We start from the raw sequence: 23,635 nt of genomic DNA on the forward strand, positions 1-23,635 counted from the left end.
TGCAAAAATAACCACAAAATTTTTGAAAGAGAAGCAAATGGTCTATAGGACACAAAAATATTGCTAAAGGGATGTACTGCAGCAGTGCTGCTAATAGCAACAAATGGGAAACAACCTAAACATCAATCAGAAATAGAGTGAAATACATTAGAATATGTTTATACCAAGGAATGCAAGAGATCAAAGAACAAGGTATAGCAGAATATAAAGAATCACCACATTTTTCTCAAAAAACAAAACCTGCATATGCACAAATCTTCGTAATTTCACTGTAAATGTTACTTGACATTATGACATGACATATGAAAGTGAGAGAGAAAAGGAGTAAGGCAGATCAAAAGGGACATTTAACAGACCAGAACAAGAAAAACAAGGTAATATTTAGCACAACAAGAGGAAGACCCTACTGCTGCACCTGCAAGATCAAATGACTAGGTATATTTCATATGCTGAGTGATACTTAGCCTAGGTATGTTTCATACCTAGTCATTTGATCTTGCAAGTACGGGAGTAGAATCTGCAGGAAATGTGGGTACACAGCCCACACGAAAGGGACTCGGGACTGAGCCGATAGCTGGAATTGTGCTACGCAACTGTACAACGTGCTACATTACTCACACCCTCTACTTCCCTACCACCCCAATCCTATTCCAGCTATGTTAGTTTGGTGCAAAAGTAACTGTGGTTTTAATAGAGCACTAGAATCTTAGAGACAGTGTTATTCTATTCCATGATGTTCAAACATGGGAAGTTTATCAAAGGGTATGTCTTGTTACCTGGGATGTTCAGTTTAGAGCTGTCTCTCAAGTGGCCATACTTGTTTTGAAATGTTTTAGGAGTTGCAACAGAGAAGAGGACAGACTTGTTCTAAAACATCAGCTACAGCTCAAATAATTCCTTAATGAGAAACATTTATGGCTAATATAATCCTTGTATTTGAGACTACACAGAGATCAATAGTCCACAACCTTTTTGGCACCAGGGACCAGTCTTGTGGAAAACAATTTTTCAAAAGATGAGGTGGAGGATGGTTTTGGAATGATTCCAATGAATTATATTTATCATTATATTCTCATAAGGAGCATGCAATCTAGATCCCTAATATGCGCAGTTCACAATTGGGTTCACAATCCTATGAGAATCCGTGCCACCCCGATCTGGTAAGAGGCAGAGCTCAGCTTCACTTGCTCATTCACCACTCACCTCCTGATGTGCAACCCAGTACCTAACAGGCCACAGACCAGTGCTGGTCCGTGGCCCAGGATTTGGGGACCCCTGCCAAAGATTATCTGAGATGGCCTCCGACTATGTGCTCTGGTAGTAAAGCCTGAGAAAACAGACCATGAGACCCTTAAGGTACTCTCCAATAAGTTGGCCTTCACTTTTAAGACCAAATATCTAATGGTAAGATTATTGTCACAATCCAATTACAGAATTTTTAAAAATCCTACAAACAGCACATCAAGTAGCTCTGAATATTCAGAAACAGCAATGGCAACCATTAGTATTATGCCAAGAACTTCACACTTCTTTTAAGAATATTATAAGGTGAGCAGATTATCTCCATTCTAAAGATAAGGAAACAGAGGCACAAAAGGATGGCATAACTAGCCCAAGGTCACACAGTCAGTAAAAAGGAAGGAGCAAGGATTTGTATGCAGGGAGGCTGACTAACCATTATTTGTTCAACAAATGCTGTGAGTGCCCGATATGGTTTGGCTTGTCCCCACCCAAATTTCAACTTGAATTGTAGTTCCTAAAATCCCCACACGTTGTGGGAGGGATCCGGTGGGAGGTAATTGAATCATGGGAACAGTTATCTCCGTGTTTTTCTCATGATAGTGAGTTCCCATGAGATCTGATGGTTTTAGGCTTTTCCCCTTTTGCTTGGTACTTCCCCTTCCTGCCATCATGTTTGAATAACATGTTTGCTTCCCCTTCTGCTGTGATGGTAAGTTTCCTGATGCTTCCCTAGCAATGCTGAACTGTGAGTCAAATAAAACTCTTTTCTTTATCAACTACCCAGTCTCGAGTATGTCTTTATTTCCAGCATGAAACCAGACTAATACAGTGCCTAACATGTGTAAGGCTAATTATTTTTATACATTTAGGCTATGCCAGTGAATATAAGAAAAACGGAATAAATTCATTGCCCTGTGGAGCTTATATTTTAGAGGGAAAAAGCTTACTGTTATATATTCTTTGAATTACAAAATGACAAAGACCCAACTGAAAGTTTGTTTGGCTGACTGACACATTCCTCATTCAGTTATTAAAATATACTTCACATATCAGAACGGTCACTTTTGCAATACAAAAAAATGTAAAAAAGTGTAGTACAAAAGTATAATTTCATTTGGCACCCATGTCAAGGAAATGAAGCGGAAATAAAATGTGGCACACTAGCATATTGAGAGCAATGCACACTGGGTCAGACATTCACTCTGCCACCATGCCCGTGAGGCAGGCTAGAGTCTCGGGTACCTTATTTTCAGAGTGAGAAGACCTCTATAAATTCTTTGTCTGGACCATCCTGACAGATGCAAAATACATCCTTATTATTTGTGATGTGTGTTACACAGTCAATTAGACACACTGAAGAGATGCATACCAGTAAAGATTAGCTAGCTTTACAGAGCGACTGCCAGAATTTGAGACATCTCAACATCCTCAAATTTAAGATTCCCGTTTAGCTTCCTGGCACAATAGGAAAGGCTCCTGTCTTATATCTGGGTAAAATATATAAGTTCTAGCAATTTATAGACATTCTTTAAATATATCAACACCATGATTAACGTCATAAAATGGTTATACCTCAAGAAAATTTTAATACTAGCCAAAAACTTTAGGCACTTTAAAGTGGCCAACGACGGATTCTCCAGCAGAGTAGTAGTCACTCTAGCAACAGGAGGATATATTACTGAAAGCGGGCATAAAAGCCCTTAAAATGAATCTGTTAGCTGGAGGTAATCTATCACATTCCTCCATTTTTAAGCCTCATAGGGCTTCAGCTTTGCCTCCCAACAATGTAGAATGTTCAAGAAATGTGAAACTCCACTTAAGGGAGTCTTTGGAGTGCAATGAACATTGAAACAGTAATGTGAAAAGCTAAACATAAATAACAATTGACTTCCTTTATATAGTGACTAAAAGTGGTCACTTAATTGTATTACATCCTATTATAATCGGCAATGTAAATGATAATAATTTATACAAATAATTAAAAAGTTACCAGTCAGAAAAGTTACCAGTTTTTGTTTCCTTCTTTAATTTACCAAATTCCTACATGGTAATTAAGAACTGGCATGGAATGATAAGCTCTTTCCTCCTCCTGAGGCTTATATGCTAATGACAGATACACAAGTGCACATACAAGATGTATGCCTGGGAAATGACCAGTCTTTCTGAGGAAGCATCTGACTAATACACAGCCTAGGACTTCAAGACCTTTCTTCTTAATATAAAAATAGACAACAGTGTAACTGTTCTTACTATTATTATCCTGGAACAAGGTGAAACAGATTCTCAAGTTCACAAGGAAATGTTGATCAATGGCAGTCACTGAAAAGCTTGACAGAAGAAGAGCAGTGTGGGGCTTACCAACCCTATTTGTATTTACACAAAGTATAAAGTGCCAACATCCACAACAGTGACGGTAGCACACAAGCAGATAAACCAAAAAAGCAGAAGAAAAGTAAACATATGAATGTGGTCTACGACAAAGGTGGTACCTCAAATCAATGGGGGAAAATATGGACTCTTCCAAAACTGGTAGTAAGACAATGGGGAGCCATCTGGTAAAAAGTCAAGTGAAATTTATACCAGGATCAACTGCACAAGATCAGAGCCTTCCACGGAAAAGTAATGAAACCACAGTGAGTATACAAAGACGACATGGGGACATTCCTTAGCATGGGAGTATCATTTTTATCTATGATTTAGAATACAGAAGCATTAAAAATTAAACTACATAAGAAAAAAAAAAGTTCTGTATGACAGAGCACACCAAAAACAACGAAGAACAAACTAGGAAAAATGTCTGGAAATCATTAATTACAGAGATTATAAAGCTTACAAGAAATCAACAAGCCAGTAGGAAAATGGGCAAATACTTTATAGAAAAGGAAATACAAACTGCTCTTAAAACAAAATGCTTACCCTTGCTCTCAGAGAAATTCAGATTGACCTTCAATGTAATATATTTCACTTAGATCAGCAAACATCAGGTTTGATACTACATTGCCTGTGAGGCCATGATGAAACAATGATAATAAAAATAACTACAAATACCTTAAGTATTTCGAAAATAAAATTATTTTTAAAACTGTCAAGAATTATGAATGCATTTACCCTGTAAGCCAATAATCTCTCTCTTCAAAAGTTATCAAATATTTACCTATATAAAAGGCCATTGGTATATGCTGTACAGTACAGATCTATCATCAGTAAGGGACTGGTTATATAAAGTATAGTGTATCCATACAAAAGAATTCTGTGCAGCTTTAAGAATGAGTGATGCTCTATAAACTAATACAAAAGAAACTCCTAAAAGATACACTATATGTATCCTTCTGCATAAGAAATAAGAACATTTGTATCTTGATAAAGAGAATTAGGAGGTGATTTCAACACTAATCTGGGAGATCATGTTTGAGGTTCCTGCCCTTCCAAATTCGTGCTCAGTTCCTCCCGCTCTATGCCATAAACAGGAGCAACCATCGCTAAGTTCAGCAGAGGCCAGAAAGATGAGCACCAATGACTTTCTCAATATCTTTGTTTCCCATTTGACTTCTCTTTACATTTTATACTCAACTCTTTTCTGATTAACATAGTAAGCCTTGATATATGAATAATCAGATGGTCTGGGCAAGCAGGAACATACTTAGAAACATTTAAGTCATACTCCAAACAGGTTTTTAAAAAGCTTCCTCTTTTCTTTGAGGGGGATTTTTACAGTAGGGGGATTTCAGAGAATCCTACAGTAAACCAGTGAATAGAGAAAGGCACTGTGATGGGAAAAGTAGTAAACAGTTTCAGAGCTCGAATTCCAGAACAATAAAGGTCTCTAGATGGAAGTGGGTTTGGGAAGTGTTTCCTAATTACACTGGCCTAACTCCTTAATCAGGAGAGACATGTGCTGAATCTTTTCTAATGCTTCCTTGTAGGATGGTAGATAACACAGCAACACTTCCAGAAGCTTAAATAATTCTATTTCATGTCATTTGGGATGTTTAGGTTTCCATTGCAAATGCTGTGTATAGTTTCAAGGTTAACCGATACATCTCAGGAAGACTACAATCCTGGATCCTTTAAGTTCCTTTTCTGCATGAAAAGTGTGTGACAACCTTATTACGCTGAGTTAGCTTACAGTTATGTAAGCATCTCTCAACTCTGACCATTTTAACTATACTCAGACATGGAGACAGAACACACATAGGCAGTGCTTCAGATTATGGCGAGATGGACTAGTCAGATACAAGCAAGCTCTATTAAGACTTGAGGAATGAATTGAACCCTCTAACTGTCTAAAGACAAGCACTGTTACATAATCCAGCCCCATGGTAAGCCAGTGTCCCATTAAAGATACAGCAGGCCAAACCCCTCAGATGGTCCCACTACAAATGGAGTTCCTACCAAAGGTATCTGCCATCCGCTTTCCCTGTTAGATTCCTTTTTGATGCACACAGAATAGCTCTAAGTGGTCTCTCTAAAGCAGAACACAGTTTGTAGGTCACTTGGAGTCCAAAATAGATCAGCTAGCTGTTTCTCTTGGCCTAGTGATCGAGATTCCAAGTTTCAGAACCTCAGAAACTCTATTAACGTTTAAACAAGGGAACCCTAGATAACCTGACATACACAGGATGGAGATATGTGGATCATCTAAAACTTTTTAGGCCTTCTCATTGCTTAGCACCTTCTCTCTAGCCCTTGGCAACTCTGAAAATGAAAATAACCAAGGACTAATGTTGAGAGTCTGGAATGACTTGGAGAAATAACAGGAAAGGCTCAGAGGATCTGAACCCATGCAAATATGTGCTTCTTTGGTCTTTGCAGCTCTATCTTTTCTTGTTCTTGTTAATGATGGGGCAAATTTGGATATGCAATGTTAACAAGGTGCTTTAACCATAGAACAGGAAGAATTTAAGCAGTAACTCACATGAAAAAACAAATTTTAAAAGTAGTCTTATTGGCTTAGCCAAAGTTCAGGTTTCAGATTGCAGGATCCTATGGGCAAGCCACAGAACTGAGAGCACTTAAGTCAGGAATTAACTACCACTGCTCTCACCCCATACTTACAGCTTTGCAAAGAAGAGTTACTGTAGGATTTTTAATGGTTAAGAATTTTTAACCCATCTTGGTGTGGAAGAACTATTCTATATACCCAAATACTTAATACAGGCATACTGCAATTCACAAATACTACCTTAAGAAAAAAATTGAAGATTTCTAGCAACCGTGTTTCAAGCAAGTCTATCAAGCCATTTTTCCAACAGCATATGTTCACTACCTGTCTGTGTCATATTTTGGTAAATCTCACAATATTTCAAACTTTTTAATTGTTATATCTGTTATGATGATTTGTGATTAGTGAATTCCGATCTTATTACTGTAACTGTTTTGGGGGACGATGAACTGTAAGACAGTAAACTTAGTCATAGTAAGTATGTTTTTAACTGCCCCACTGAGCAGCCCTTCCATCCCTCGTCCTCTCCTCAGGCTTCCCTATTTCTCTGAGACACAACAATATTGAAAGTAGGCCAATTAATAACTCCACAATGGCTTCTGAGTGTTCAAGTGAAAGGAAGAGTAGTCACACATCTCCAACTTTAAATCAAAAGCTAAAAATGATAAAGCTTAGTGAAGAAGGCATGTTAAAGCTGAAAAAGGCCGAAGGCTAGGGCTCTTGGGGCAAATAGTTAGCCAAGCTGTGAATATGAAGGAAAAGTTCTTGAAGGAAATTAAAAGCGCTACTCTGGTGAACACACAAATGACAGGAAAGCAAAAAGCCTTATTACTGATATGGAGAAAAAAGTTTTAACGGTCTGGATAGAAGATCAAACCGGCCACAAAATTCCCTTGAGCCAAAGCGTAATCCAGAGCAAGGCCCTAAATCTCTTTTCAGGGGCTAATGCAGCTGGTGACTTTAAGTTAAAGCCAGTGCTCACTGGCCATTCCAAAAATCCCAGGGCCCTTAAGAATGATGCTAAATATACTGTCTGTGCTCTCTAAATAGAACAAAGTCTGGATGACAGAACATCTGTTTAGAGCATGGTTTACTGAATATTTTAAGCCCACTGTTGGGACCTACTGCTCAGAAAAAAGACTCTTTTCAAAATATTACGGCTCACTGACAATGTACATATAGTCACCCAGGCGTTTCAATGGAAACATACAAGGAGATCAAATAGTGTTTTCATGGCTGATAACACAACTTCCATTCTGCAACCCATGGATCAAGGAGTAATTTACTTTCTTTTTTATTTATTATTTTTTTAAAGACAGGGTTTCACCATATGGGTCAGGTTGGTCTCGAAGTCCTGACCTCGTGATCCACCCGCCTCAGCCTGCCAAAGTGCTGGGATTACAGGAATGAGCCACCACACCCGGCCCGACTTTCAAATCTACTTAAGAGATAAATTTTTCAGCCAGGTGTGGTGGCTCACACATGTAATCCCAGCACTTTGGGAGGCTAAGGTGGATGGATCACCTGAGGTCAGGAGTTTGAGACCAGCCTGACCAACATGGAAAAACCCTGTTTCTACTAAAAATACAAAATTAGCCAGACATAGTAGTGCATGCCTATAATCGCACCTACTCGGGAGGCTGATGGATGAGACTTGCTTGAACCCGGGAGGCGGAGTTTGCAGTGAGACAAGATCACGCCACTGCACTCCAGCCTGGGCAATCAGAGCAAATTTCCGTCTCAAAAAAAAAAAGAGAATACATTTTTTTGTAAGGCTACAGCTGCCTTACAAGTCACAGACAGTGATTCCTCTGATGCATCTGGAAAAAGCAAATTGAAAACCTTCTGAAAAACATTCACCATTCTAGGTGCCATTAAAAATAATCATGATTCATGGAGGTTGTCAAAATATATACAGTAACAGGAATTTAGAAGTTTACTCCAACCCTCATAGATGACAATTTTGAGGGCTTCAAGCCTTCCGCCATGGAGAAAGCAACTGCTGACGTGACAGAAATAAAAAGAGAACTAAAATTAGAAGTGAAACCCAAAGATGGAACTGAATTGTTGTAATCTCATGATCAAACATGAATAGATAAGGAGTTGCTTCTTAGGGATGAGCAAAGAAAGTGGTTTCTTGAGAAGAAATCTACTGCTAAAGATGCTGTGAATGCTGGAATGACACGAGGAATCCAGGGTATGACATAAACCTACTTGATAAAGCAGCAGCAAGTTTTGACAGGACTCCAATCTTGAAAGTTCTATTGTGGGTTAAATGCTATCAAACAGTGCTGCATGCCAAAGGGGGATTTTTCGTGAAAGGAAGAGTCAATCTGTGGGGCAAACTTCACTGCTGTCTTAAGAGAATACTATAGCTACCCCAACCTTCAGCAACCACCCCCCTGATCAGTCAGCAGCTGTCAACAGCGAAACAAGACTATCCACCAGCAAAAAAGACTGTAATTCACTGAAAGCTCAGGTAATTGCTACCATTTTTAGCAATAAAGTATTTTTTAATTAAGGTATATACACTGTGTTTTTAGATAGAATCTTATTGTACAAGTGATAGACTACAGTATTGTGTGAATAAAACTTTTATATGCATTGGGAAACCAAAAAATTCGTGAGACTCACTTTATTGTCATAGTCGCTTTACTGCAGTGGTTTGAAACTGAACCTGCAATATCTCCATGGTATGCCTGTACCCCCTTAAAAAAATATCCAGTATGAAATACACAACCATGTGTATATTAATATGACACATTGGGAACATCCTGATGCAGTTACCTTGCCACATATTTCAGTAGCAAACCAGTGCCAAACACACTTTTAGGCACTAAGTGACTTAATATATTCCACATCTACTTCTTGGAGGCCACATACTGACAGCAATCATTGACATACTTATTTCAACAGTAACATTTAAAATTACTATGGGAGCAAAAGTTCCCACATTTCAGTTAAAAGAACAAGGGTAAATGCATATTTTAAAGTGTCTGTATCTGGTATGGAGAAGAAAGTATGGCACAATGATATGATCTGGCTGTGTCCCCACCCAAATCTCAAATGGAATTTTAACTCCCACAATTCCTACATGTCATTGGAAGAAACGGGTGGGAGGTGACTGAATTATGGGGGTGTGTCTTTCCTGTGCTGTTCTTGTGATAAATGAGTCTCACCGGATCTCATGGTTTTAAAAATGGGAGTTTTCCTGCACAACCTCTTTTTGCCTGCCGACATCTATGTAAGACGTGACTTGCTCTTCCTTGATTTCACCTTCTGCCATGATTGTGAGGCCTCCCCAACCAGGTGGAACTTTAAGTCCAATAAACCTCTGTTTTTTTTTGTAAATTGCCCAGTCTTGGTTATGTCTTTATCAGCAGTGTGAAAATGGACTAATACACACAGCTATACACAAGTTGCCCGTTAACTAAAGGCAGTATCAATATTATTAAACATTTAAAAACCTTTCAGTTTCAAGGTTATGGGAGTCTTCAAGCAGTCTAATTATATCTTCCTGATTAGAATCTTCCTTAGAAACACTAGTCAAAACACACTGTACTATGAAACAGATAAAACTTCTTAAAGACACCAGTTATAATCCTGATGCCCATCAAGTGCCCACTCTGCACAAGTTTTCACTCAAAACTGGAGGAATTTTACTGCCAAAACAATAAAAGTTGGGTACAATGACTAGTGTGTGAGTCTGCTTCATAAACTATCCATACTAATTTATGTTAAATTAGGATCCTATACTAATTTACATTAAAATATTAAATCCTCACCACTCAACAAAGGGATAATACAGAATTTTTAAGGTTGCAATGGAAATTTCCTTTCCATATTTAAAAAACATAAACCTCAAAAAGCCCAATTATTCTAAATTTAGAAACCAGTAGTTTTTTCTTTAGGCAGAAATTAAAAATATTACCTATACTTAAAACCATACATCTCACAAATGAGTAGAAACAGGCTCCTTCAATTTTTTTTCCCTACGACAATTATGATTTAGTCAAAAGGATCTACTTAGGAATTAGTGCCCAAACGAGCAACATTTTTAAAGAGCATCTAGTTTCACATCAGTGTTTGCGATGTCAACTGCATTTCATTGAAACACATAGCAAAAAACAAAAAAAAAAAAAAAAAAAAAAAAAAAATGCTTTTCTCTCTGGTCTGTAAGAAGGAAAACAGACTCTACTTCTCTACTACCACTCTACCCCAAATGAATCCTCCCTTCTTTAAGATATTGGATGTTTATGACTCAAGAGCCAAACATCTAATTTGAACATTTAATAAGTGATTCCTATGGAATTTACAGTCATAAGCTGTTAATATAACTGATAAGCATAATAAAGATACCTTACAGCTGTGTGACATTTTATTACTTTTGCAAACTGCTTTTACATAAATAGCTGCTTTTGGAATTTTCAGAGTGACCGGCCATGATCAAATGCAGCTACAGTAGTGCTACGCAAGGTGTCTGGGGAATGAATCATGAGAGTTGTTTCTGTTTCTTTCTTAAAACACGAAAAAACCAACCTGTCTTCATTTTTTGAAGATGCATAAAAAATTAGTTTCTCACCTTCTGGTATTTCTGCCACCATTTATATGAACACTGGTCTTCCCATGAGACAGGTTTTGAAGGAAATATCTGGCATTTATTGAGGGATTCTAACTGAACTGCAGACATGGTTGAAGGCAACACACATTCGGGAAGAATTTGCACTTTAGCTTGCTGGATTCTAAAATAAAGAGAACCAAGCATGGTATTCATTTCTAAGATCAACTAACTCAAACTATAAGTTTCTAAACAGTGATGATAATTTTAAACACTAAGATTTTCAAAATTTTATCTTTTAACATATTCATGAAATGCTGATGTTAAGATATAAAAACTTTCAGAAAATAATTTTATTTCCTAAATCATACCAAAGTTAAAAGCAAAGTTAAACTAAGCTATGGATTTTCAATGTCACTGTGGAATGGAAAGGGAGATCTATACATTTCAGATAACTACAGAGTCTATAAATGAAACAAAGTTTTAAAAAAAATCAACATACAACTACTGCTTGATACTAATTTCTGAAACATTCTTAAGATACCCAAACTCTTCTATCCTTACTTCTTATGCTGCTTAACCCTTACATATATCCTTTCTCATAAGTTATCTGAGTAGAGAAATGTAGAGAAAAATCAAGAATGTATTTACATAGATGAATTAAAATAACACCAAAGAATTACATGCAGCCTTTCTGTGTGCATTCCTTTTCATTCTTAAAAGTTTACCTTGAATACACAAAGGATCACACTATACATTTTTTCTTAAAAGTTATTTAAAAATGTCATAATAAAGTCATTTCCAAGATGCTACTTGAGAATATAATTGCAAACATCTTATCATGAACTAGTGCAAACAGGAAGGCTGTAACTATGAGCTGTCTTCCCGTGAGGCGTTCTATCTTTTAGAGTATAGCTTTTGAAATGTAGAATATGTAACTATATTCAAATGCTACTACAAAACACTGTTAGACTGACAAAGTCAAATGTATTAAAAGTTTCTGCTTTATTACTACTAGTGATACCTAAGACTTCTAAAGTAGTCTTTCATAATAACCACTGTTTGACCACAAAATATTATGGACGAAATTCTGACATTTTACTTATTTATTGAAAGAAAATAGCTGAGTGTGTCAGAAAGTATCTAGGTTTAATGATAATAGTAGACTCACTCTACTAATTTTATTTCCTTCCTGCAAACTCATTAGAAATACTCAGAAAATTTCTGTCTACGTGACTTGAGAAAATGTTAAAAATTTTACTATAGTCAAACTATGGTCAAGTATTCTTGCATTATTAGAGCTCATTAGAAACAAAATCTCAATTTTCTTCACCTTATTCATGAACACAAATAACTTTATTATTAAGGTAAAGTATATATACCATCCTTTAGAAATTTTTACAAATCTGATTCTTCTTTAAAGTTATAAGCAACTAAATTAAGAATTATGCTTTACCCAACTACTATATAAGATTTGATTATGATAAAAATAGTAACATTATTGATCCCCTGTCTTATAGATCAAGTTAATAATTAGTCTGCAGTACAAGCTGTCTGAATTGTCTTGCAGGATTAAAGAATGCTCTCCTTCATCTGGTTAAACATGCCTAGGGTCCACTGCATACACAGTGACTCGTTCTTCTCCCAGCACCTGAGTTTTGTTTTTAACATAAGCTAGTTTTCTTTCTTTCCAACTGGTTTATCACAGTTGTTTTGTGATTACAGCAACATAATTTATACAAATGTTATAAAAACCAGTGAAATATGAGTACAACAATAACATTGCTTCAAGGAACATTAAGTTGAGACATAAAAAAACTGCTTTCAAATTAGGTACAGACAACTCTAATAGTAAGAAAAAACTGAACAAATCTGGAAAAAATTTGCACTTACATTGCCTTGATATTTAGAATCTCTCTTTAAAGAAAAACTAGCAGTATAAACTGTGGATAATGTACGATGAAAGTGTCAGAAAGTCTACAGTAATTTCCAATCTGCAGACCTGCTTCAATTAAAAGACCTTGGCCTCTCCAAATGAAAAATGAGTCGATTTATACACTTTAAGTAAAAATAAAATATTTAAGCTATGTATGTGTAACATTTTGTGATTTCCAGCTTAACTTTTTGACTAACAATTACTGGTTTCAATCATGACAGGTAAGAAGTCTTCTCTTGTGATGCCAACAGGATATATCAATCCCCTCCTCCTCTCTACATGCTAAGAAGTAGCAACTTCTGAAGAGTCCTACGTCAATGAGACCTATGTTTTTATTAATTAAAAAAAAATTCCACGTGTTCAGAAGTGCACGCACACACACACACACACAGACACAGACTCTGGTTGCTGTATCTTTTTTTTTTTTTTTGAGATGGAGCCTCAATCTGTTGGCCAGGCTGGAGTGCAGTGGTATGATCTGTGCTCACTGCAACCTCTCCCTCCCATGTTCAGATGATTCTCATGCCTCAGCCTCCCAAGTAGCTGGAATTAACAAGCATGTGCCACCGCGCCCCCCACCCCTAATTTCTTGTATTTTTAGTAGTGATGGGGCTGGTCTCAAATTCCTGGCCTGAAGAGATCCACACACCTTGGTCTCCCAGAGTGCTGAGATTACAGGTATGAGCGACCACACCTGGCCTCTGTAGCATACTTCTAATACATAAAGTATCATTTAGGTAAAAGACAAATGGATATTTTTATTTTTTAAAATGTTTTTCTATAAGCTTATTTCTCAAAAAAAAATAAATGAATATTATATATTTTACTGGAGAAAGGGAAATTGGCTTGAGTTTCAAATGTGCTATGGATAAATTCTGGTATAATGAAAGAGTACCAGTTTGGAAGTCAAGGGACCTAGAACCAATCAGGTCTGTCGCCTACTAGCTGTTTAGGCAAATTACTTAACCTCTCTAGTACTTGGCATTCTGATATAGAAAAGAATACACTGCACGAGTTCACCTCAAGAATGTCTTTGATTTCACCATTTCCAGTGAAGGCGGCTACAGGGCCAGAGAAGCAGTGGAGCCAAGAGACATCTCATTCCAGAGGCCTTTTAAATGCAGACAGACATACCCTTATGAGAGGCCTTAATAATGGGTCCACAGAATACTGGAGAGGATATCCCCCCCAAGGCTTGTATAGTTCTGTCAGTTTGTTGTTAATCTTTACTAGAGTCAAACAGCTATTCCTTGTCTTGTTTTCAGAGTTAATGACATACTGCCATCTTGTGTTCAATAGTTTTTCTACACTCAAAAGTCACTAACGTCAAAACAGTCTGAGCCCAAGTCAATTTTCCTTTATGGTTCTGGAATAGTATTCACAAATATTCAAAATTGTATGAATATGAGAAGTGCTTTAAAAATGGAACTGTTAGCAAAATCCACAGTAACGAAACAGTGTGCTAACTATCATAATGCAGACCCTACTGGAGATCATTCTTTCATTCATTCTTATAAAATTTATGGTCCTAAACGTAAAACATAAATAAGTCTTGGTCACTGTTCTCAAACAGCTTATCTACTGAGGGAGACAGACATATAATCCTGTAAGGACAGTGCAATGTGGTAAGGCTATCAGAATTTGCACAATGAATGTTCTGGGAAAGTAGCAGGAGAGAACCAAACAGCCTAAGAGCTCTGGCAATCCCATCTCACATTACTTTATGCTCTCTTTACTCCAAAGAGCTGCCTGACACGTCAATGTTTTTACAATTCAAACATATATAGGTATGCCCACCATGTGGAACAAAACAGACAAAACCTTCCTGCCCTCATGCTGCTGATATTCTTTTTTCAGTGTTAACCCCCCACCCCCAAAAAACTCAGAACTTCCATGTGTTCAGAAGACATTACCTGTGCAACACAGAGGTGTGATGAGATTTTCAACTCTGGGTATAAATTGAAAACCAGTTCAGTAGTACTATATGGAACCCAAGATTGTGTATCTGTAAGACCTCACAGGTGACATGTCACAGTTGAGAAGCACTCCCTTAAGAGGTAATATCCAATGATCAAGACAAATGCTTTATTTTGTTTGCTTTTTAAAAGAGGATTTTAAACTAGACTTTTTGTGTCTGTTTTAATGTGTATCTCTTGAATTTCTGCAAAACCTAGTCATGAGAGCTATGCCAAACTGAGTAACTGCTAAAACAGTACACTAAGGGAATTTCTAAATGTCAGAAAGTACATAGAGTACAGGTATTTACTGATCACTTATTATGTAAACAGCATTTTTCTAGATGATATAAAATTCACACTAGAGATGGACACTAAACATAAATAGCTTGTATAGCTCAGACAGAGCAGTTGGCAGATGTAGCCAGTGTGGCTTTCAAACATCACAACAATGCTACAAAAACCACAGCTGTCCTGGTGAGCACACAGGCAGCTCACAAGCCTCTGGTCTCCCTAACCTCTTACCCTCTGAGAGTCCTTCAATCCTAAAGAAGCCAAGCCCCAAACAGCACTTCCCTTTGTGTTTACATTACTGTTCTCAAACCTGGAGGGACATTAGAATCACCTGAAACTCATTTTTAAAAGATGCTGCAGCCTCATCACTCTCTGGAGATGGGAGATGAGGTTGGAACTCAAGCTTCTATAGTTTTAAAAGCTTCCCAGGTGATTCTGATGCATAGCAAGGTTGGAAACCACTGGGCTATACCTTAGAAGGGAAAGAGAACAACTAGTTAAAAGTTACAAAATATGAAGAGTCAGCAGAATAGAAAAAGTACAAGAAAACCACTTCATTATAAGACATTCACAGAGCTTTAAGGTATATGTTATTTCTTACCCATCTGACTGTGTTCTTAGCTCAAGGACTTTGAACCTCTGTCTTCCAATTGCTTTCACTTTTACTATCTCAATTCCAAAATCCTGTTCTTCTCGATAGGCATATATCTCTGCTGTTGTTCCAAACTGTGCTTCCCTTTCCTGTATATTGCTTCCAAGAAGATTTCAAAAAGAAAGAAATTTGAACATTTGAATTTTAAATATACGCAAATTTGGCAAAATCAATATACATAAACAATTTATAGAACCAACCCTTCCTACAAAGCTATTATAATTTTATTTATTTATTTGACACAGAGTCTTGCTCTGTTGCCCAGGGTGCAGTGGCACAATCTCAGCTCACTGCAACTTCTGCCTCCTGGATTCAAGCGATTCTCCCGCCTTCACCTCCTGAGCATCTGGGATTACAGGCACACACCACCACACCAGGCTAATTTTCGTATTTTTAGTAAAGACAGAGTTTCACCATATTGGTCAGGCTGGTCTCATACTCCCGACCTTAGGTGATCTGCCCGCCTCGGCCTCCCAAAATGCAGGGATCACAGGTGTGAGCCACCATGTCCCATTTTATTTATTTTTAAATCACATGGGGGATATAGAAGGAGGATTCAAAAAGCACAATTAGAAAACTTTAGGAAAAGATTTCTAGTCACTGAAAATAATTTAGAACTTACAGGGGTTTAAACTCATTTACCAAACCAAACATTCCTTCACTTTGTGAAATGACTTAACCATTTCTGCTGCTTATTGGCAGTACTGTATGGGGGTGGGAGCTTCCTGTATGTATTTCCTGCCTCTACTGCAGATTTCCTTTATTTGCCATGGGATACTCAAAAGTTCAGTTCCAATTTAAAATGGTACAACTTATCAATTTTGAGAGAGAAAGGAAAAGAACAGACCGCTCCTTTTGGAAAAGTAATTATTTACATTCAAATATAAAAGCCTTATTTCTCTTTATTAAAGACAGTTTTTGAAAGTAAGATTCCAAAAATGATTTTCAAAAAATATTAATAATTAAAAATTTTTCAAATACCAGAAAGTTAAATTGTGTATGACAGTGAAGAGCTGAGTTAGATGTTAATGAAATGAACAAAAATACTCCAACTTGCACTATCAAATTTCTGCTTAACCAAATTCCTCACCTCACATTCTTATCCAACCTCTCCTGTACACGCAAAACAACAGCCTGCTTTGGCTTTAACACTGACCACTGCAATTACCCATGAGAGGAAATGTATTAAGCAAATGGACTCCAATATTTTACCTGTATGCAAGAACAGCAAAGGTTCTATCTTTCTGAATTAAATTCCGCACCATGCTGACTTCTTGAGGGTGAAAAAGTTGAAGAGGTAATGTCTGTCCAGGAATCAGGATCATCATCACCTGTGGCAGAACTGGAATCACCTGACAGCTGTCATCATCGTGCAAAGTCCTGCCATGAAATTCTTCCATATCAGCGCCTAGGTACTATTTAAGAACATATATAGGTACAGTGTCATGATTGATATGTAATAAAAATACAAATAAAAATACAAGCTCAACAGACTAAAGAGCAAATCACATTAAAAGAAACACAGGCTGGGCATGGTGACTCACGTCTGTAATCTCAGCACTCTGGGAGGACGAGGTAGGCAGATCACCTGAGGTCAGGAGTTCAAGATCAGCCTGGCCAACACAGTGAAACACTCTCTACTAAAAATACAAAAATTAGCCAGGTGTGGCGGCAGATGCCTGTAATCCCAGCAACTAGAGAGGCTGAGGCAGGGGAACCACCTGAACCCAGGAAGCGGAGGTTGCAGTGAGCCCAGACTGTGCCACTGCACTCACTCCAGCCTAAGCAACAGGGCAAGACTCCATCTCAAATAAAAAAAAGAAAAAAAAAGAAATACAAATAGGGTTATAAATATTTACTTAAAAAATGTGGTATATAAGCATCCCAAGTGAAAATATAATTTTTAATCTAACTTTAACTCTTAGAAGAATTTCTAATCTTTTATGAATCTCAAAAACATACAAATTCAAGAATTTTTTAGTACAAGCTATTTTCTTTTTACCAAGATAAGAAACATCTCTATGTCTAAATATCAAAAACAGCAAGTATAAAATGTTACATGTTCAGTAACACTCAGTACCTAGAAGTACAGAGAAGTACTTAATAGCTCAATTACTAGAAAGATTATAAAGAGCGACAATTCTTCAAGCAATTCCATCACAACATAGTATCAAGCTTCTTAAAAATTACAGTTATGGCTGGGTGCGGTGGCTCACGCCTGTAATCCCAGCACTTCGGGAGGCTAAGGGGGGCAGATCATGAGGTCAGGAGATCAAGACAATCCTGGCCAACATAGTGAAACCCTGTCTCTACTAAAATATACAAAATTAGCCAAGCATGGTGGCGCACGCCCGTAGTCCCAGCTACTCAAGAGGCTGAGGAAGGGGAATCACTTAAACCTCGGAGGTGGAGGTTGCAGTAAGCAAAGATCATGCCACTGCACTCCAGTCTGGTGACAGAGCAAGACTTCATCTCAAAAAAAGAAAACCTTAGTTACATGTTTATCTATTTGCAAACAGCCTATGTCCTCATCCACAATTTCTGATATCCAATAAGACAAAAAATCTGTCACTTGTTTTTAAGAACTTTTTTCTACATTTAAATGTATATTATATTAGCTCTATTACTAAATTACATACTGTATGTGATGTTGGCAGACTGGTGTCAAAATTTATGATGTTTGGTTTTTTGGCTTCTTTACTATCCTGATCTTCAACTTCCATTTCATCTTCTTCCTCACTCTCTGCTGTAAGAGTAGAATATTGTAAGAAACAAAAAAAAATGAAAACCCTTTCAAACACATAATCTCATCTTCAGAAAAGGGGTACTTGTAAAACCACATGCCTTTGGTAAACTCTACAGTACTGTGAAGAGGCAGCCAGAGGGCTGGGGTTTATGCTGGGCTCTGTTACTAGCTATCTTTTTTTTTTTTTTTTTTTTAAGTCAACTTTGAATTTTAGAATAGTTTAACATTTATAGAGAAGTTGCAAAGATAGTACAGAGTGCTCCTGTATGTCACACATACTTTTCCCCTATAGCTAACAATTTATATTAGCATTGTACATTTGCTACAACGAAGGAGTCAGTCTTGGTACATTATTATAACTAAAGGTCACATTTTTTTTGGACCTCCTTAGTTTTTATCTAATCTTTTTGTGTTCTAGGATCCCATATTACATTTAGTTATCATGTCTCCTATCCTCCTCTCGGCTAGGGTAATTCTTCAGACTTTGCTTGTTTCCGAGTTTTGAGGAGTATTGGTCAGCTATTTTGTAGAGTATCCCTCAACTGGGTTTTGTTTGATGTAATTCCCATGATTAGACTGAAGCTACGTGTTTTAGGGAGGAAGACCACAGAAGTGAAGTATTGTTATTCTTTTGTTTTTTAGAAATGGGGTCTGTCGCCAATGTACTGTTTTTATTACATATCAACCCTATATATTATGAACTATCCCTGCTGATGTTAACCTTGATCATCTGGCTAAAGCAGCATGTGTCAGGTTTTTCCACTGTAAAGTTACTCTTCCCCTCCTTTTCACATTGTAGCCTTAGGCAGCAAATCACCAGGTGCAGCCTACACTCAAGGGGTGATGAATTATGTTCCACTCCCTTGAAAGGGAAATACCTATATAAATTATTTAAAATTCTTCTATATGGGAGATTTTTCTCTTCTCCTTCACCAGTAATTTTAACACCTCAGACAACTCATTCAGCCCAATTAAACTTTAGTTTCCTCATCTGCAAAATGACAGGCTTGAACAAGTCAATCTCTAAGGTTCTTTCAAACTCTCAACTTCAAAGAGTTCCTACCTAAGAAAGAAAAGAAGTAAAGCAGGCAAGATCTGTTCATTAAAAATGAGAGAAAGAATCTGGCAGGAAGAATTTTACAGCATTTTTCTAGTGACATCATTCCCCTGACTGTCACCATTATTATGAAATGATGGCTGGGTGTGGTAGTTGACACCTGTTATCCCAGCGCTTTGGGAGGCCAAGGCAGGCGGATCACTTGAGGTCAGGAGTTTCAGACCAGCCTGGCCAACATCTTGAAACCCCGTCCCTACTAAAAATAAAAAATTAGCCGAATGTGGTGGCAGGTGCCTGTAATCCCAGCTACTTAGGAGGCTGAGGCAGGAGAATCACTTGAACCAGGCATAGGTTGCAGTGAGTTGAGATTGCACCATTGCACTCCAGTCTGCGGGACAAAGATTTTGCAATCATTTTCATACCGTTTTGCTTTGTAATTTTAAATTTAAAAATAAAGTTGGCATAAAACATTAAACATTTTAAAAGAATGTCTTAGAAAACCAGATGTTACACATGACAGCAAAGAAAATTAGAAAAAGCTACACAATACAGGTGCTATTCTACTAGCTGTGAGTCTGTCCTTTTCATACAAAGTATGAGTAAATTTCCTGTCCTAGATCAATGATTCTCAACCACAGGTGATTCTGCCCCTCAGGGGATATTGGCTGTCATAACCAAGGGAGTCTGACTGGCATCTAGTGGGTAGAGGCCAGGTATGCAGCTAAATATCTTACAATGCACAAGACAATCCCACCCAAAGAATTCTCCAGCCCAAAAGTCAAATGCTGAAGTTGGGAGACCCTGGCCTAGATGGACAATAAAGGATTACTGAATCTCATTTCTCACTCCCCAGTTCACGTATTTTTAAATGCCCCAAATAAACTTCTAAATTGATGAAATGTCATTACAAAATAATCCTTTTTTTCCTTTGTGCATATCATTGTTTAAGTCAAACCATTTCTAACCAGGTCCCTGACAGAAAATACAAATGTTTTTAAATATGGTAACCTTGGACTTTCTATTTATTTCTACAGTTTCCTAGATATAAAAATCCCTCAAAAACAGAATGACTTCAACTTATATGTGGTCAATGGTTTAACACTTCATACAAATTTTCCTTGGAACATGTAAGTTTCACCAAGAGATAAAGAACAATCTAAATGAATGAGAAAAATATTCTGAATCAAAGTCTTTGTATTTCCAACTCTGACAGCATGGCTATCACTTGGCACGCAGCACAACCCATTTTACTGTTCTACTACAGAAAGTTTAAAAGATAAACTATCAGCTCAAAGGCTGGAATTAATATTGTTAAAAATTTACATTTTAACTCTTCTGACTTCCAGCCTCTAAATAATTTCTTTAGTAACATTTTTTCATAAATATGGCTAAAAATCACTTTCCCCTACTATTAACTTTTCACTTGCCTAGGATAAATTCTTCACATCTCAAATATAAGGCTTTTTGTTGGAACTTAGAGGATTTACTCTTCAGAACAACTCGTACTACATGGAATTATGGAAAATCCAACATTTTTCTACAAATAAAACTTGTGTAATTTGGAAAGGCATTATTGCTATATCTACATCATCTCTGGGCCCTCTCTCAATTTTTTTCGAAAAAAAAAAAAAAAAAAAAAAAACACACATATGCTGTTCAGAGCTATCAGAGTGAACTCTGATGACTCATCTCATGCAGAGACACCATGTGAATGCTGACAGAACATCACTATCCTCCCTCTTCTATTCACCATTCTCCCTGAAACACTGGATTTGGCACAGAGAGTAGGGCTAATGTCTCTGAAAAAACAGCTCAGCTTTCCATCAAAGGCTGGCATACTTACCTTTATGCCAGTTCAGCTAGGATGGCTTCAAGAACAATCACTGACTATGACTTATTTTTATAGGAAAGTTCTCTCCTATATGGTGGGCATGCACTCAGTCTCTTCCTCTTTTAATACATGCTGCTAGCAGTAGACAAATTAATCTTCCAAGCATAGATTTCCCTAGGCAATTACCTGATACCTAACATTGTTTCTTGGCAACCCACAGGAAAAACCCCAACCCACCGCAAGAGATGCCAGTTTGTCAACAACTTAGACCCAATCTACCTCCTAGGCCTTATGTCCCACAACCATATCCTAAATATGTGCTTTTGGATGTCTCCTGATTTACCGTAAAAGGCTTTTCCCCAACTCCTCTAACACTCGAACAACCTGTCTCTGAAAAACCATAAAAGCATTCACTTATCTGGCCCTAAATCAACCACCTCTGCAGCTGATTTAGGTTTAGTTATATTCTCAGGAGCCCCGCCTAGATAGTAAACCTCAAGTATCAGATTCCGTATTAGCTCTTACTTCATCCTCAAAACAACTAATATACTGTCTGTCAAATAACCAAGGGATGCAGGTAATAGTCTCAAGTTTAGATGCATCTTTTGAAAAGCATTCCATCAAAAATTTATAAAATATTCCATGCCTTTTTGTTTTCTGCTCAGTATTTCAACATAAGGCCAAGGTCTAAACACTTCACACAACACACAGGAAAAAGAAAAACTATCTCTGATTAAGCATATTCGTACACGCCTGAGAAAAACAGACCAGTAGTAAGAAAAACAAACTGAATACAGAAGTGGTTTAGAGATAGGACAGACACACCCGGGCTGAAATCCTGGATCTGCAACTGTGTGACCTTGGGCAAGTCACTGAACTGATCTGCAAATCCATTACTCGCTTATCAAATCGGAAACTGAAAACTGATGTGGGAAGGATTAAAAGGCGAAATGCATGCCAAGCGTTAACTGCAAGGCTCTTAACATGGTAAGTGCTTAGTACATGTTAGCTTTCACTCTTAATAAAAGGAAGGAGTCCCGCAAAAGTAACAGCTGTGAATCTGACCCGGTCCCCTAGTTTCAGGGCATTTCCTAGGAGCTAAACTCAGGAGACAGGGAGGATGGAAGGACAGGTTCCCTGTTCTTGGGAGCAAACGCCACCCCCCACCCCACCCCCGACAACCTAGCCCACAGCTCGGGGCGACAGAGCAGCAAAGAAAGCGCCGCGACTCCATCGCTGGCCGAGGGCCGACCTGAAGCGGCTTCCCAGTGCGGCCCTGCTGGGCTGGCTGGCCAGTCTCGGCGCCCCCACGCCCGCCTCCCAGGCCCAGCTGCACCGCTAGCGGCTCCGGGCCTCGCCCCACTCCCGCCTCCAGGGAACGGCTCCGGGCGGTTACCAGGCAGGAGCGGCAGGTGGTTACCCATGTTGTGCGCAGCGTCCTGCTGATCTCCCTCGCCGGCCATGTCTGTTTACCCGCAAAGGAGGCTGGGACAGGGCGGCGCCGGGGACTCCGGGGGAGGGTTCGCGTCGCGCCGCTGCCGCGCACCGGGGCCACAGCGCCTCCTGGCGGCACCAGAGGAACAAAGGCGGCGCCAACCCAGACCTGGAAGTGATGCCCTGGGCGGGAGGACAATTAAAAGCCTGTGCTCTGCCCAGGACAGAACGCTGTCTCCTGCCATCCATGGCTAAGTGCCCTGCGTACGCGCTAACAGAGACTTCACCTTGTTCCAGCCCTTAGCATGACTTATTTAATCATCACATTTTCCATATGGAGAAACTAAGGCTGAGAGCCGTTAGTCTCCACCTTGTTCTTAAACGAAGGGGGCAGAAAGCAAATAGAAACCTGTTCACGCAGCATTAGTTTTAATTCTTAAAATAAGAAACATGTATATAAAGCCTGGGGAAATGCATCAGTTATTCGGAGAGTGGTTGAATTACTGCTGATTTTCTTTTCAACAACTTCAGTAGTTTCCATATATGCACATTCCAAAATTATCAAGTATTAATCAGAAACATACTTGAAATGATGATTGCATAGAACGGAAAAAAGTCCTATAATTGGTAAGTAAAATTGTCCGAATATAAACTAGCCTACTCATTATGACTTCAGCTATGTAAAAACAAGTCACTAAGTGGCAAAAAATAAAGACTATGTAAAAAATGAAGATAATTCTCTTATAATGGTGGAGTTGTGACTGGTAAGATATTTGTTTTGGAGGGTAGACAAAAGTTTTCTTGGTGTATTTTCAACATCATATATTCAGTGAGGAAGGAAAACTGAAAAATCCTTAAATGAAATACAGCAATACAGCATCTAAACATGGTGGTGCTGGTGGGTGGAGGGTGAGAGGAAGCAACAGCATTCCTCGACAGAAAAGTCATGGATCTGAGATTTGAGAAAATGATTTCAGAACATCTGCCT

At 38.1% G+C, this 23,635-nt stretch overlaps 1 protein-coding gene across 4 annotated transcripts in view; it reads right to left on the reverse strand.

Moving 5' to 3' along the window:
- The window catches only part of CRBN (cereblon), a 29,782-nt gene extending 7,035 nt beyond the window's left edge, over positions 1-22,747 (reverse strand). Inside the window, exons 1-6 of one of the 4 annotated variants that reach the window (XM_032290516.1) lie at positions 22,610-22,688; positions 22,039-22,129; positions 18,219-18,325; positions 16,792-16,994; positions 15,529-15,678; positions 10,767-10,926 (exon numbers count right to left, since the gene is read on the reverse strand). In XM_032290516.1, the coding sequence (XP_032146407.1) occupies positions 10,767-10,926; positions 15,529-15,678; positions 16,792-16,994; positions 18,219-18,302 (597 nt within the window). In that variant the 5' untranslated portion in view covers positions 18,303-18,325; positions 22,039-22,129; positions 22,610-22,688. Of the gene's footprint in view, positions 1-10,766; positions 10,927-15,528; positions 15,679-16,791; positions 16,995-18,218; positions 18,326-22,038; positions 22,130-22,609 lie in introns of all 4 variants that reach the window. The other 3 variants (XM_032290514.1, XM_032290515.1, XM_032290517.1) reach the window with 3 other exon arrangements.
- Positions 22,748-23,635: the final 888 nt, after the last annotated feature.

The sequence above is a fragment of the Sapajus apella genome, unplaced genomic scaffold, assembly GCF_009761245.1.
Source record: "Sapajus apella isolate SASKATOON/1434 unplaced genomic scaffold, GSC_monkey_1.0 scaffold23, whole genome shotgun sequence".
In the NCBI taxonomy this organism is placed as follows: Eukaryota; Metazoa; Chordata; class Mammalia; order Primates; family Cebidae; genus Sapajus; species Sapajus apella.